Source organism: Galeopterus variegatus, unplaced genomic scaffold, assembly GCF_000696425.1.
Source record: "Galeopterus variegatus unplaced genomic scaffold, G_variegatus-3.0.2 Scaffold1968, whole genome shotgun sequence".
NCBI lineage: Eukaryota > Metazoa > Chordata > Mammalia > Dermoptera > Cynocephalidae > Galeopterus > Galeopterus variegatus.
The window spans coordinates 126,611-140,429 of NW_007728079.1; the positions used below are offsets into that span (position 1 = coordinate 126,611).

Sequence of the window (13,819 nt, forward strand, 5' to 3'; positions counted from 1 at the left end):
CAAATACTCTGTTAATTTTCCTGAAGATTATAGAGATAGGTAATAAGTACTCTGTGTCACCCCCCCCCCCCCCCCGCCAAAGTTATGAGAAGACTGTGTCAGGTGCCACTAGGAATGAGAAAACACAGAAAAGAAAATAAATCAGGGACTGGAGCCAATGGGATTTTAATCAGAGTATAAATGTGATCTTTTTCTTCAGGCAGAATCCAAAATAAAGAGTAAAAAGACATGTACATAAACCAGCCCTTTAGGAAAGCAATACTGTTCCAGAAAAAGGGAAGGGATGTCATATAAGGATAAGGAATTATTAAGAAGACTGGCTCCTCATGCATGTGCATAACAGAGAGCTAATAGAAATAATATACTTAGACTTTCATAAAGCTTTCAACAAGTTCATATCCAAATGAGTCATCCTGGGATTGATTGGCAGGGGCAGCTTTGTTCTGCATTGAAGGCTGTCTCAAAAACTGAAAATCATGTCAGATTGAAAATCAACAGTCTGAGTACTGGTCCTCCTGCATCCTCTCTTGCCCTGTGATAATCTTCCACCCAGGAACCAGAGTGATCTTCCAGGAATGCAAATCCAATCTGGCTAGTCCTGCTTAATACCTTCAAGGGCTCTCCCTGTCACCAGGCTAAAGTCTAAACTCCTTATGTGATAAGGGCCTTATGATCTGGCTCCTGGGTACCTTTCTCATTACACACTTGTCATTTTTTGGATGCTCAGCAGTACCAGTGTGGGCTCCTGTGCCCAGTGCCCAGGGCTAGTGGTATCAGTCAGACATATGGCAGCATTTGGTGCTCAGGCGAGGTGGCAATTGGTGTCCTCACCAGATTACTTCTCAGTATGATTTGGGACATTGTTCCTGACTGATAAAACATCTTTTTAAATTGATTAAACTCATGAACACAGTGCTTAATAATTCTTAATGTTAAAAAATGTTTAAAAAATTCTTACTGTGCAAAAATTTCTTAGCGTACCGCTTTCTTTCAACATTTAGGCACCAAGGATATCCTGGAATTTTTTTTTTTTCTGCTACTAAGGGCTAACAGAATAACTCCTGATAAAGAATACTGGTTTGGTCAGGATTAAAGTTTTCCATTTATCTTGTTTAAGCCTTAAAATCATTAAGAAAAAGATATGTTATGTCAGAAAAATATAGACAGTGGATTTGAATAAGCAAATGACAAAATAAACATAAATGAACAAAAATATGCTTAAAATATTAAACCTCAATAACAAATGAAATGAATTTTAAACATTTTGGTCAATCAGGTTTGAAAATAATAATAATAGTAAACACTCACTAAGACTGTATGACACTGTTCTAAATACTTTCTAATAATTCATTAAACAATACCATAAGTGTTATTAGTATATCTATCATAAAGATAAGGAAATTGAGAAACAGTGGATTTAAATACTTTCCCGGTCACTTCATCAGTAAGTGGTGAAGCAGGAATTAAAAAGACAAGAATTTTGGCTTCAGAGCCTGTGCACAACCATTAGGCTCTGAGGCATCACTGAAAGTGACAGCACCCTGTGTTGGAAAAGGTACAGGGAACAGGCACCTCATTCATTACCTGGGAATATAAAATTATAAGATCTTTTATATTTATACCAAACACAAAACATTTGCATACTTATTTATGCAGAAATTCCACTCCCAGAAATTTATCCTATGAGAAAAGTTAGGGATATGCACAAAAATTCACCTACAAAGGTATCCATTACCTTGATCATAACAGCAAAAAACTGGAAAATGAAATGTCCAACTATGAGATTGATTCAGTAAATTATGATACATACACATAATAGAATACTGGTAGCCATTAAAACTGTTGCAGAAAAGTCATTATATGGAAAGATGTTCATGACAAATCACTGGGCCAAAAATTTATAAATTGTTATGCACAGAGGATCTCAATTTGTTGAAAAAAAAAATATATATATATATATATAATATATATAAGCACAGAGAAGAAAAAAATGCACTTTAGAAGGATGTACACCAAAATATTATCCTTGTGTGATGGAAATGGGAGTGATTTTTATTTTATTCTTTTACTTAACTAATTTCTAATTTTCTTATAATATATATATAAGCACAGAGAAGAAAAAAATGCACTTTAGAAGGATGTACACCAAAATATTATCCTTGTGTGGAAATGGGAGTGATTTTTATTTTATTCTTTTACTTAACTAATTTCTAATTTTCTTATAATAGACTTGCATAATAAGAAAAAGTACACCAAAGTTATCGAAAAAAGAAGACAGAAGGTCAGAGTGAGGATTAATGTCAGAAGCACTGAGTCATGTGGTCAGGTGGACACAGCGGTTCTAGGGCACAAGTTCCTTCTGCTTTTGTCCTCTTGTAAAATGAGAATAAAGTAATATAATACTTCGAGATCTGGAGAACAATTTAAGAATAATGGCTGTTAAGAGGATGGAGAAGGCAGGGGCAGACAGTTATTATAATGATACAGGCAAGGGCAAATTAGAAAACAGGTATCACGTGGAAACTGGGAATGGGTATCACGTGATTTGGCCAAGTCCCAGTGGCATGGGATGGTAGCTGTAGATCTAAAATGGTTTGCAGAAATTCATGGATCTTTACGCCAGCCTTCTGCCATTACACACAGCTACTCCACATGTCTACAGCCCTGGCCCCTTTGAATCACTGTTCACCTTCTATTATTTCTGCCTCAAAGCTTCTGTTCGATCATAGATTAGGCTCCTCATTACTTCAGTGCCTTCATATGAGACACCAGAAAGTGGGAGATAATCTCTATAAAGGTTTATGATCCTACTGTATCAGTGATGTTTGTAGGGTCCAGTGGTCTTCAGCATGCCAGGACAGCCCTCCAAAGGGAAAGTTGTTTCACTTCACACTCTCTACTACTAAGAAATGCACATTACTTTGTGGCCCTCTCCGGATTCTGGAGGCAACATGAACCCTTTCTGGGAACACTGCTCTGACCCATTTATTGGGTGATTCGTAAAACTGCCAGTTTTGAATGGAGCCCAGAGGAAGCTCCACAGCATGTCCAGGCTGCAGTGTAAGCAGCTCACCTGTTGGGTCATTTGACACAATAGATCCAATTCTCCAGATATTCATGGTAGATAAGGATGCATTTGGAGTCTCTTGCAGGACCCTGGCAATAGGATAGTTGCAGTGCAGACCCCTAAAGTTCTGGAGCAAGGCCATGCCATCTTCAGCAGAGAAAAATTTGCCATTTCTATAGCAGCTGGGCATCTACTGTGAGATCAACTGACCATTCAACCAGAGCTGCCCATCATGATCTGGATAATGTCACAAGCACTGAGTCACATGGTCAGGTGGACAGCAGCTGTAGGGCATAAATACAGATAAGCCTATTAAAGGCTTAGCTAAAGTAACCGCTTGGGAACAACACCCTGCAGAGTCGAGGCACAGAGTTAACCATGTGGTATACGCAATAAAACAATGGTCATAGATACAGTGCTTTTCCCTCATAGCCAGAATTCATGATTCTGAAAACTAAGAGGAACGAACTATAGAAATGATCCCTGAAAGTAAATAAATAAACACACAAACAAATCAAGGGGGTGGGGGGGTAGAACACAGAATAACCACAAAAATGCCTTGAACTATTTAAGGCAAGTGAACAGATATGATTGGGGGTGGAGGGGAGGAATGGGTAAAGGGGCATGAAAATCAACTACAATGTATACTGAGAAGTAAAATTTAAAAAATAAGAAAAAATAAAAAATAAATAAAAGAGAAAGCATGAATAAAAACATTTTAAAAAAATAAAAAATGAAAACCAAGAGGAGGAAGTAGGATTGGCCCCTTTTGCCATTCCAGTGACTCACTGTGGAATGTGTGCTTTCCCTCCCTACAAATATAGGTTCTGCTAGGTAAGTCCTGATTCCCACAGTGGGGTATGGGGAGAACACTTTCACCAGGGAAACACAATAATCTGAAGCTTTGACTATCTCCTGGTTATTTGGGGCTTCTTATACCTGGGACACAATAGATTAAAAAAAAAAAAAGTTTCCATATTGGCAGCAGTAAGAGACCCCGATTATAGGGAGCTAAGGCTGCTGCTACACAATGGGGGCAGGAAGGGACATGTCTGGAGCTCATGGAGTATCTCAGTGCTTCCAGTCCTATGTAACTGTAAATAGGCAATTGCTACAACAGAGCCTGATGATGCTAGACTAATTAAGGTCTTTGGAAATGAAGGTCTTGGTGACTCCATCAGGCAAGCAATCTAGACTTACCGAAGTGATGGCCAAGGAAGGGAAATCTAGAAAGCATGGTTGGGGGAAATGATCAATTATGGCCTCCAGGCCAGTTGCAACAGTGGACTATATACAGCTTGTGCCACTAACCATCCTATACTGAGTGTTCTGTAGAGATTGTACATAGCCATCACCTTGAAGGACACATTACAGGTTGAACATAATGTATGCACAGATCCAAGCGGTCCATGGGGTAAAGAAATTGTATACCTCTTGTGCCTGCTTCACATCCTCTTGGTCCACCTTTCTACTCTGATTATTGCTGCTGCTAACAGTTGCCTACAGGTGTGACCTGAAAATACTTCACCTCAGCTACACAGCACATCACTTGCTTTCTGCCCTAAACTTTCTTCCTCCTCCACGTGTGATGCCCATTTAAGAACCCAGTCAGCCATTCTGAGGCATGCCCATACATGGAAGTACAAGAGAATTGCATGGGCTAACTCTTGACCATTGGAGAGAGAATAAATATTTGCATTTTCCATGTCTGGAGGGAAAATTCTGTGGACACTCCACTAGGGCTCCTCAGAAGGTCTCTAACAGGAGCTCATCACTCTCAGAGGCAACAGGTCAATAGCACACACTTGGGCTTTTCCTGCTTCCATGTTTCACTCTTCCTAGTCTCCCACTGCTGTTCTTTCACAACACTTCCTAACATAAACCTACATACAAGCCTTTCTCTCAGGCTCTTTTTGGGGAAACCCAGGCTAATAGAAGGATGAAATGAGAGGATAGTCATGAATATGCTTTGAAAGCTAAAACCAACGTACATAAATCAGCCCTACAATGCATGCTGTTTATCTACAGCACTTAATTTTACTGTCTTTGTGATGAAATTGTCACCCTACTGTTTCAAGACTGAACTACAAGGCATGGTGTAGCTGTTATTTTATTGAGTAATACTGTTATTTCATTTTCATCTCCATGACCTTATGAGGTAGTAGGTATTACTGTCTTCTTGCTGTAGATGAGGAAATGGAGGCCCAGTATTCCAACTGCTAAACTCGAACGAGGATTCTAGTCTAGATCTGATCTGACCTCCAAAGCTCACGCTCTTAAGCATTATACTTCTGTTCCTCAGCAAGACCTCCACTCTGTCTTCTCATGTGACAGCAGCCCCAATCCACCCATACTCAACATACCCTGAGGCCCTTTCATGCCCCCATTTTGTCCTGTCAGCCTTGTGAACTTCAGAGCCTAGATCAAATGCCATTGCCCTAAATTCCCACCCATACTCAACATACCCTGAGGCCCTTTCATGCCATTTTGTCCTGTCAGCCTTGTGAACTTCAGAGCCTAGATCAAATGCCATTGCCCTAAATTCCTCAGGCAGAACTGCTTCCTCATCAGCTTGCTTACATCATTTTCCCAAATCTCTATTGTATTTTTTACACTGTTGTTACTGTTATGTTGCATTTACTACTGGGGCTGGGGGCCAGACAAGGGCTTAGGTATTAAATAGTACCAGATATGTAATAAGCACTCAAATAATACTCATTAATTGTTGAAAAATAGTTGTCAAAGTATGTACTCCTTAAGCACAGGCACTAAGTCAGCTTATTGACCATTGTATTCTTAGCACATAGCACAATGCCTGGCTCACAGTTAACACTCATTTGTTGAATGATTGAATGAATGAATACAAATCTGTTTCTTCATTAAACTGTGAGCTCTTAGAAAGTAGGGACTCTACACTGACTAGCAAATGTTTGCTGTCACTCTGGCAACAGTGATTCCCTGCCCAGGCCACTTCTGCTTCTCTGTTGTTAGAGTATTAATAAGTTTCAACCTTGAATCAAGGTAAAATTAAGAAACAGAAACTATTTAATGACTAACAGAAGATTTATTTAAGCAAGAATACACAGTCATCATTGCCAACTTAATATAAGAGGTTAAATGCTCGATCCAATTTTCCTTCCTGGATAAGTTTTTCTTTCTTATCCTGTATAGAAAGAAAAAAAAAAACACATTAAAAACAATGCATTCCAGCACAAGCCATGGTACAACTCTGGAAAACAGAATAAAACACCCTAAACTTAATTGCAATCCGATCTTCTAAAGCCCAGTGAGTGAGGAAGTAATAATCTGAAGAAGTAAAGGACAATAAGAAAACATTCCTATTCAAAAACATCTTACCCACATTTTAATAATTAGAAATATATTAACCCACTAAAAAGCAAACATTGAAAGCAAAAATGCAAACACCTTTTGCGAAAGTGTGGCCTACCTTTCTGTTAAGCAGATAATTTATTAGATATCTAAATACATGATCTCTAACAGGAGTGAATCGACCAGTTTACGACAAAGTTAGGTGGGTGGGCTCTAGTTAAGATGGCAACACAAGGCCTGGGGGCTGTGGCCGCAGTCCAGTACCAGCAATGGAATGGTCTGGTGCCAAAGATAAACTTGGCTTTCCCTGCAATCATAAGCCCCAGCACAGGCCACTTTTGCTTCTCTGTTGTCAGGGTACTAATACATTTTAACATTAATTCACAAAATGTGACCAACATAACTAGAATTCATGCAAACAGGGAACACATTAAATGATTTATATATTCTGATAATACTTGACCCAATAAACACCATCTCTTTTTACAACAAAGAAACTAAGAAAACTAAATTTAAAATGTGCAAAAATAATATCTAGAAGTTAATAAGAACGGAAAAGTTTAATTTCTGCATATCTTCTGATGAGAAAAAGAAATTAACTTTTTAAATAGTTTTTTCGGTATTCCTTAGCTTAATAATCACAGTATAATTTCCTTATACCATCTAAAAAACGCTAGGAAAACAATTTCATGAACTAAGTTCAAGTCTTATAAATTTAAATTGACCATTTTATGACTATAAATTCTAGAGCAGCCATTAAATTAAATTTGAAAGACCTAGAGGCGACCATGATTTTTAACAAAGTGTATTTCTATAAGAGTTGAAATAAAGCAATAATACCAATTGAAATCTCTGGTTTTTTTTATTTTGTTTTTTTCCAACTTTCCTTTCTTTTTTTAAAATTTTATCATTACACAATGTAATAAAGCTTGGTGTTATAATTCTGCACTCTAACCAACTGAACTAACCAGCCCTTGGCTGATATTTTAAAAGCAAAATTAGCACATTTCACACTATTAAAAGTTTTGTAGAAAGGTTAAAGTTGTTGTTAAAGAAAAGTAATTAGACTGTCTCCCCAGCTTTATTTTCTTATCACTTATCACTATCTAACATGTTAAATGATTTAGTTTTTTAACTTGTTTATTATTTGCCTCTCCTGCTGGAAAGAAAGCTCTACAAGGACAGGTATTTTCACCTGTTTTGTTCTCCATTGTACCTCAGAATCTAAAACAGGTCCATAACAGATCCTGAGCGATTATTTACTGACTGAATCAATCATTCTTAAAGAATAGGCAAGAGAATTTACATGTATTGATTAATAAATGACTGTGTCATGCATCATTTAATTAACAGAACCACCGAAGAGGCAGGTATTATTTTAAGTCTATTATACATATGAGAAAATTGAAACTGCCTGGGTCATAGAGTTAGAAAATAAAAGATCTGGGGTTTAAACCTCAGGTTTGTCTGACTGAGGTCTTACTCTTTTTTAGTACATCATACTATCTAGCACATCAAATCCAATCATGTGAGTATGCATATAATAAATGTGTCTCTCTTCACTTTCTTCCCAAGTAGACAAGGCTATGGCCAGAGACAGTACAGACAACTAGTTGAAAGCAGATGCTGTGAGTTACACAGACCAGAGTTCAAATTCTGCTCTATCACCTGCAAAGCCGGTACTATTGTATGAGCTACTTATCCTTCCCATGTTGCCCTTTCATATGTAAAATGGAGATGGTACTAGAGCTTGATTCTCTAAATAACTGTGATATTCGAATAAAATAATGCTCAGAAAGGTTTAGCATAATGCCTGGCACATTGTAACTTTCCTTCAATCCTCACAACTTCCAAAAATTACTATAGAACACCAATGCAATTGCTGGGAAATGTCTTTTTTTAACATCATATTTGACATATTTAGCTAGTTCTTGTACAGAAAACTATCTAAAAGCACAATTATTAAATAATAATCATCAGTTTACTGGGCATACATTATGTGCTGGGAATGTGTTGCACTAGGGCTAATGTCGGTATCCTGCTGACATCACCAACTGTCGAGCTTTTACCTTCCCCTAATCCTGCCAACTGGGCCAATTGTCGAGCTAGGGTTGGGTATGGAGCTCACAGACCCCTCAAGCCTGTTCACAGACTGGGTCACCAACCCCGCACACGCCAGGCTGGGTCACCAGACCCCTCACACGCAGGTCTATGTTTTAGGTAACCGGCAAACAGGTCCTTGGAAGCCATAGGATGGAAAGCATGGCTGCGCAGAGCACCGTCCATGTGCACTAACTCCACCCACACACAACTTGATTACTGAACCACCCCCAACCAGCCAGAAGCTAGAGGGCCTGATTAAATTGTTCTATTTTTCCAACAGAATGCTACATACACTGACTATCTCATTTAACCTCAGAACAATTCTACGAAGAATGCACATCATTTCCAAATAAACATCAGAAACCTATGATTAAGAGGTGTTAGGTAAACTGCCCACTGTCATATAGTTTGCCGTATGTAGTGTCTTGGGGTCTGACTCCAAAGCCCAAAGCTTCAATAAGCTGCAGGGTCTTTAAAAGACACAGGTTGAAGAATCACTATATTCCCATCAGGAAAGAGCAGTATCCCTATGAGCTGTGAACTGAAAGATAGAAAGCAGCTTTTTAGATTATATATATAGTAAACATTTTCTGAACAGTTACAAGCGAGGCACTTGCTAGGCCAGTCACGTGCCTTATCTCATTTAATCCTAACAACCTCATAAAATAGGAAGTACTATATTATGCCCATTTATTCAAATACGAAAACTTAGGCTATGCCGAGTTGAATAACTTTCCCAATTTAACCCAGACGATAAACGATCAAGCCTGGACTTAAACCCAGCCAGGTCTGAGTCCAGAGCCCGTCCTCTTGACCACCACGCTCTCTGGCCAAGGTCAAAGGCCTAAGTGAGTTGGCTTGCTCTCTGGATCTGGAAGAGGCACCGCATCTTAAATACTAACCGGGAACGGTGGCCGCCCCCTGCGTGGTCTCCGTTGGCCAGCCTGGGCTACCCAGCCCGAGCGCACCGCCCAGACTCCTGCCCCCGATTCCCTCCCGGCCAGCCCCCCACTTACGATGAGCCCTCGGCGGTTGGGGTCGTTGTACTTTAGCAGATACTCCCGTTTAAGTCGGGATCTTATGGCCAGCCGCTCGGCTTGAGCCTTCCGGGTTTCCGGAGATATGTCGTATTCGGCTGGGTCGAGGGTACTGGGCAGAGTGGCCAGGGACGACGGAACATATTTAGGGAACGACATCTTGGCGACCCTGCACAGAATCGCGCATGCGCAGCTCTGAGGCCCTCCCTCTTCTGACCTTCGACCACAGGAAGTGCGCCTGCGCGTTAACGAGAGGTCGGAGCTCAGCTTCTTTCCCCAAGCTTCCTCCACACGCCACACGCCCTCCCGCTACTGGTGACGTGCGCGTGCGCGATGTGCTTTTCTCCTTCCCCTCCCCCGCTCCCTATCCACTGTCCCTCTGCTGCGTCTTCCTAGCATCCTTATCTCTACCGACCTAGCCATATCAAGAGCTTATTGTGTGAAGGTGAGCTGTGTGGAACTGGCGGAGAGTGGGAAACGGGCTCTCTGGGGAGTCAGAAGTCCATGTTTTCAGTGTGGGTCTTTCCAAGCTGTGTGACCTTGGATACGTCACTTAATGTCTCTGAAATTTCCTTGTCCTTATCCCGGATATAATGACCCCTATTCTGTCCACCTAGTAAAGCTGATGTAAGGATTAAATACACTAATGAATAGATGCCAAAGTGCCTTGCAAAGCATAATTCTTTACCCAAGAGAAAGAAAATAAGCTTTTCTTTATGTCCACACAACGTAAGTCTAAGCTTATTTTGCATAGGCATAAAATAATGTTTAATAGGAGAATGGTGTTATAAGAAAAGTGTTGCCTTACTGACTGTAGTAGGTCCAAAATAAAGTGAGGTATGGGGAGGGCTTGTGAGGAAACAATATCTTAGTTAAAATACTAAAACCTCCTACCTTAAATCCTTAGCGCTCTTCAGGTGCAAAGAATGAAAAACATCCTTACAGACATGAAAATACACTTAAGGGCATTGTATCTTACTGTAATTTGGAGAGAAAGAGAAGGTAACTCAAAATGAAACCTTCTCCATCCCTATTGTCTTTCCCTCTCCCCCGACTACCACCAAAGGGAAAAAAAACCAACTTCAGGTTACACAGCAGGGTCTTTGGATACCAATAAGATACTCCTGAGAGTAAAAATGTAAACAGTCTTTTCGTAACTCAGGCAAAGAAAGCCAGATCAAAAGAGCTTCAGCTTGGCAGAATCGTCTGGGGACATGTAGGTATGTTGGGAAATGGTTGCTAGGCACACAAGGGACCTAGAAAGTGTTGGCACTTGAAATGATGAAGAGCAGCACTGCTGTCAAATTTATTCAATATTTTAACACCGTTTTAAAATATTTATTAAGCACCCACCGCGGGAAGCATACTGCACACTAGTCAGTCTTAGTCAATCTTCTAGGCTCAGTGGTAGAAATACAGAAGAATGCAGAACGTGGTGTTTGTTTTCCAGGAGCTGACAATCAGGCAGTCAGAAAGAATAGAAAGAATATGATAATATTTTCAAAGTAGTTTAATGTCCAAATGAATATAGAGCAAATGGATTCCTGAGAATGCAGTTTGAGGTAATGTAGAAAAAATAAATTTGAGACAAAAAAACTCACACTTGATTTTAAAGGATTAAAAAATAAAAAGGAAGTTCTGGTTTGTTCAAAGGTGTTTTGAAATATTAAGAAAATAAAAACATGAAAACAGGAACAGGTTGTAAAATTATAAAGTCTACATAAAGTTTCAAAAACATTTTGTTTATGGATTAGACACTGATCTAAAAAAAAAAAGCTCATGTAAAAAGAATAAAAGGATAAAAAAAGGAGTACAATGACTACAAGCCAGCTGACAAGGTTAAAAAAGATTTATTAAGGTTATGAGAGAGAAAGAGAGACTTCATCAAAGCGAAATTTTTGGATGAGTTAAAATGGTTATTCCCACACTTGCCTATTATCGTAAGGTCGCTTATATGATTGTTAAATATATGGAGTTTTTTAAAGTCCTAGTTTCTGTTCTGTTCTTGGAGATTCAGAATTGGTATGGCAGGGGAACCCAGGCGTCTGTATTTTTTCCAGTTTCCTGGGGGGATTCTTAAAAAGTATTGCGTGCTTGACAAACAGATGAATACAAAAGGTCTTCCTTTTCCCAAAATGATTGGTACCAGGAAAGGCCCTCTTAGAGTGAATCTATTTAAGATGGAAACTTAGATTCCCTAGTGAAAGAGAAAGACTTGATTAAGACTTTATTTCGAAAAAATTCAACAAAAAATTTTGAAAATGAATTTATATTATATTTAGCACATTTTAAGTTACAATTGCAATTATGTGCGAGTTCTGATAAATTGAGTGTTAATTTAGGAGGACATAATTTTTTTATATGGCTCACTAACCTTCACTTTGCATTTGAGTTTTGCAGCAGGGTCATATTTGCAAAAGTATTGAAGGGCATTACCCAGTTTTGCAAAAGTCCTCTCTCAATCCTTTGAAATCAAACAATTTCCTTTTGAAGCACTGATGTCAACATTCTTATTGATTTTCTCTTTTTCCTTTGTTACCTGGTCCACTTCTGTGAGATTCTCCTTTACTGATGGCTTTGCATGTGGATCCAGCAGTTTACCAGTAACACTTTTATTGATTTCATGAAATTCCTCATCTTTTGCCAAGATTTGAATTTTACTTTGCAATAGTTTTTTTTTTGTTTTTTGGGTTTTTTTGTATTCGAGAGCTGGATATTTCCAAATGAATGACTAAGACTTTGATAGAGGTGAGTGTAGGCACTAGAGTTAACAAATTGGACAATTTAGGTAGGGAGCAATTTCACAAGTTGTTATTTCATTAACAAACATTTCATTTTTGAAGAATTTTATGTCTCTAAGAAATCTTTTGTATAATTTATGTCTCGAAGAAAATTTTGTATAATTTTTTTCTTAAAGAAGTACTCCCCTCCTCCCAAATTATATACACTTCAAGTCCCATCAAACCTGGATCTTTCTGTTTGTCAGTCTTGTTAAGGCTACAAGGAAGAGACACAGAGTACTATGTGAATTAATTTAATTGACAAGGAGATTTAGGAACATGGTGTAGCAGGGAATATCATCTCTGCAGTTGTGTAGCCACTCTGGAACCTTGTCTTCCAAAATTGAAATGAACAGTAGTCCTAAGGGAGAATAAGAACAGTATCTCAGAGTTTTCAGGGTCCCAACTTAGCTCCAGTAACCCACTTTCTCTTTGTTTACCTAGTGTTTACTCTTCCTCCAAAACAGGTAATTAGTGGGTCAGTTTGACACTATTCAATATAGGTTGTCCCAAATCACCACATGGGAGGTTGACTTTCATTGTATCCAACTCTTCTGTAGCTCTGTTGACTTGAGCACTGTCCCAATCAGTCATGAGTAAGATTACACAACTGTTTTCGCCCCATAAGCACCTAAGTCACAGAAGCTTAACATATTTAGAAAAGACCCACATAGAACTACTTTCTTCAGAGTGGTATTGTATCCAGAAGGTGATTTGAGACTACACGGCTTGTCCATGACAAATATACTTTGCTTTCTGTATGTTTCTACTACAGCTTTGTAATAAGTCTTGTTATTTCATGGAGCAAATCCCTCCATTTTATTATAGTTCAAAATTGTCTTAGCTACTTTTGTTCCTCTTTTCTTTCAGATGAACTTTACAACTAAATCATCAAATTCCATGAGAAAAAAATCCATTGTAGTTTTGATTGGAATTGCACAAAATGTATAGTCTGATTTGGGGAAAATAGACATCCTTATAATAATACTGCATCTTCCTATCTGTGATCTCTAGTCAGATCTGCTTTTATGTTCTTCGATGATGATTTATAACTTTCTTCAAAAAGAATTCTCACCTCTTCATTAGATTAATTCCTGCTACATTATAGATTTTACTACTGTTTCTTTTCCTACCACATTTTCGAATTTTTATTGCTGGTATATATTATTGATTTTTGTATACCAATCTTTGAACCAGTATCATTGCTGAAGTTTTTATTAGTCCTATTAGTTTTTCTGTAAATTCTTTTGGGTAATTCTATGCAATCAGTCGTATCTTGGGCAAATAACAGTCTTGCCTTTCACCCCCCCCGCCCCAAATCCCATACTTTATTTTTTTCTCTCTCCTATGGCATTAGCTAGGACCTCCAGTACAATGTTATTTAATAGTAGGAATAGAGGGTCTCCTATCTTGTTCTTAACTTTAATAGGAAATCTTCGTTATTTCACCATAGGGTTTGATGGAAGCCTTTTATGACGTTAAGAAAATTCCTTTAAATTTCT

The 13,819-nt window shown here is 38.6% G+C and overlaps 1 protein-coding gene across 1 annotated transcript; it reads right to left on the bottom strand.

Annotated features, from left to right (window-relative positions):
- Positions 1 to 6,167: 6,167 nt before the first annotated feature.
- NDUFB4 (NADH dehydrogenase (ubiquinone) 1 beta subcomplex, 4, 15kDa) lies at positions 6,168 to 9,819 on the bottom strand. The gene is made up of 2 exons (XM_008579860.1): positions 9,403 to 9,819; positions 6,168 to 6,230 (listed from the first exon to the last, which is right to left on the bottom strand). The coding sequence occupies exons 1-2, from the start codon at positions 9,694 to 9,696 to the stop codon at positions 6,168 to 6,170; spliced, it is 357 nt and encodes a 118-aa protein (XP_008578082.1). The 5' UTR covers positions 9,697 to 9,819.
- Between the last annotated feature and the right edge of the window lie 4,000 nt (positions 9,820 to 13,819).

Coding starts and splice junctions, on each gene's coding strand:
- NDUFB4 (XM_008579860.1), bottom strand. CDS start 9,696: ATGTCGTTCCCTAAATATGTTCCGTCGTCCCTGGCCACTCTGCCCAGT. Junction 6,231..9,402: donor GGGGGCGGCCACCGTTCCCG/GTTAGTATTTAA, acceptor CTTTCTATACAG/GATAAGAAAGAAAAACTTAT.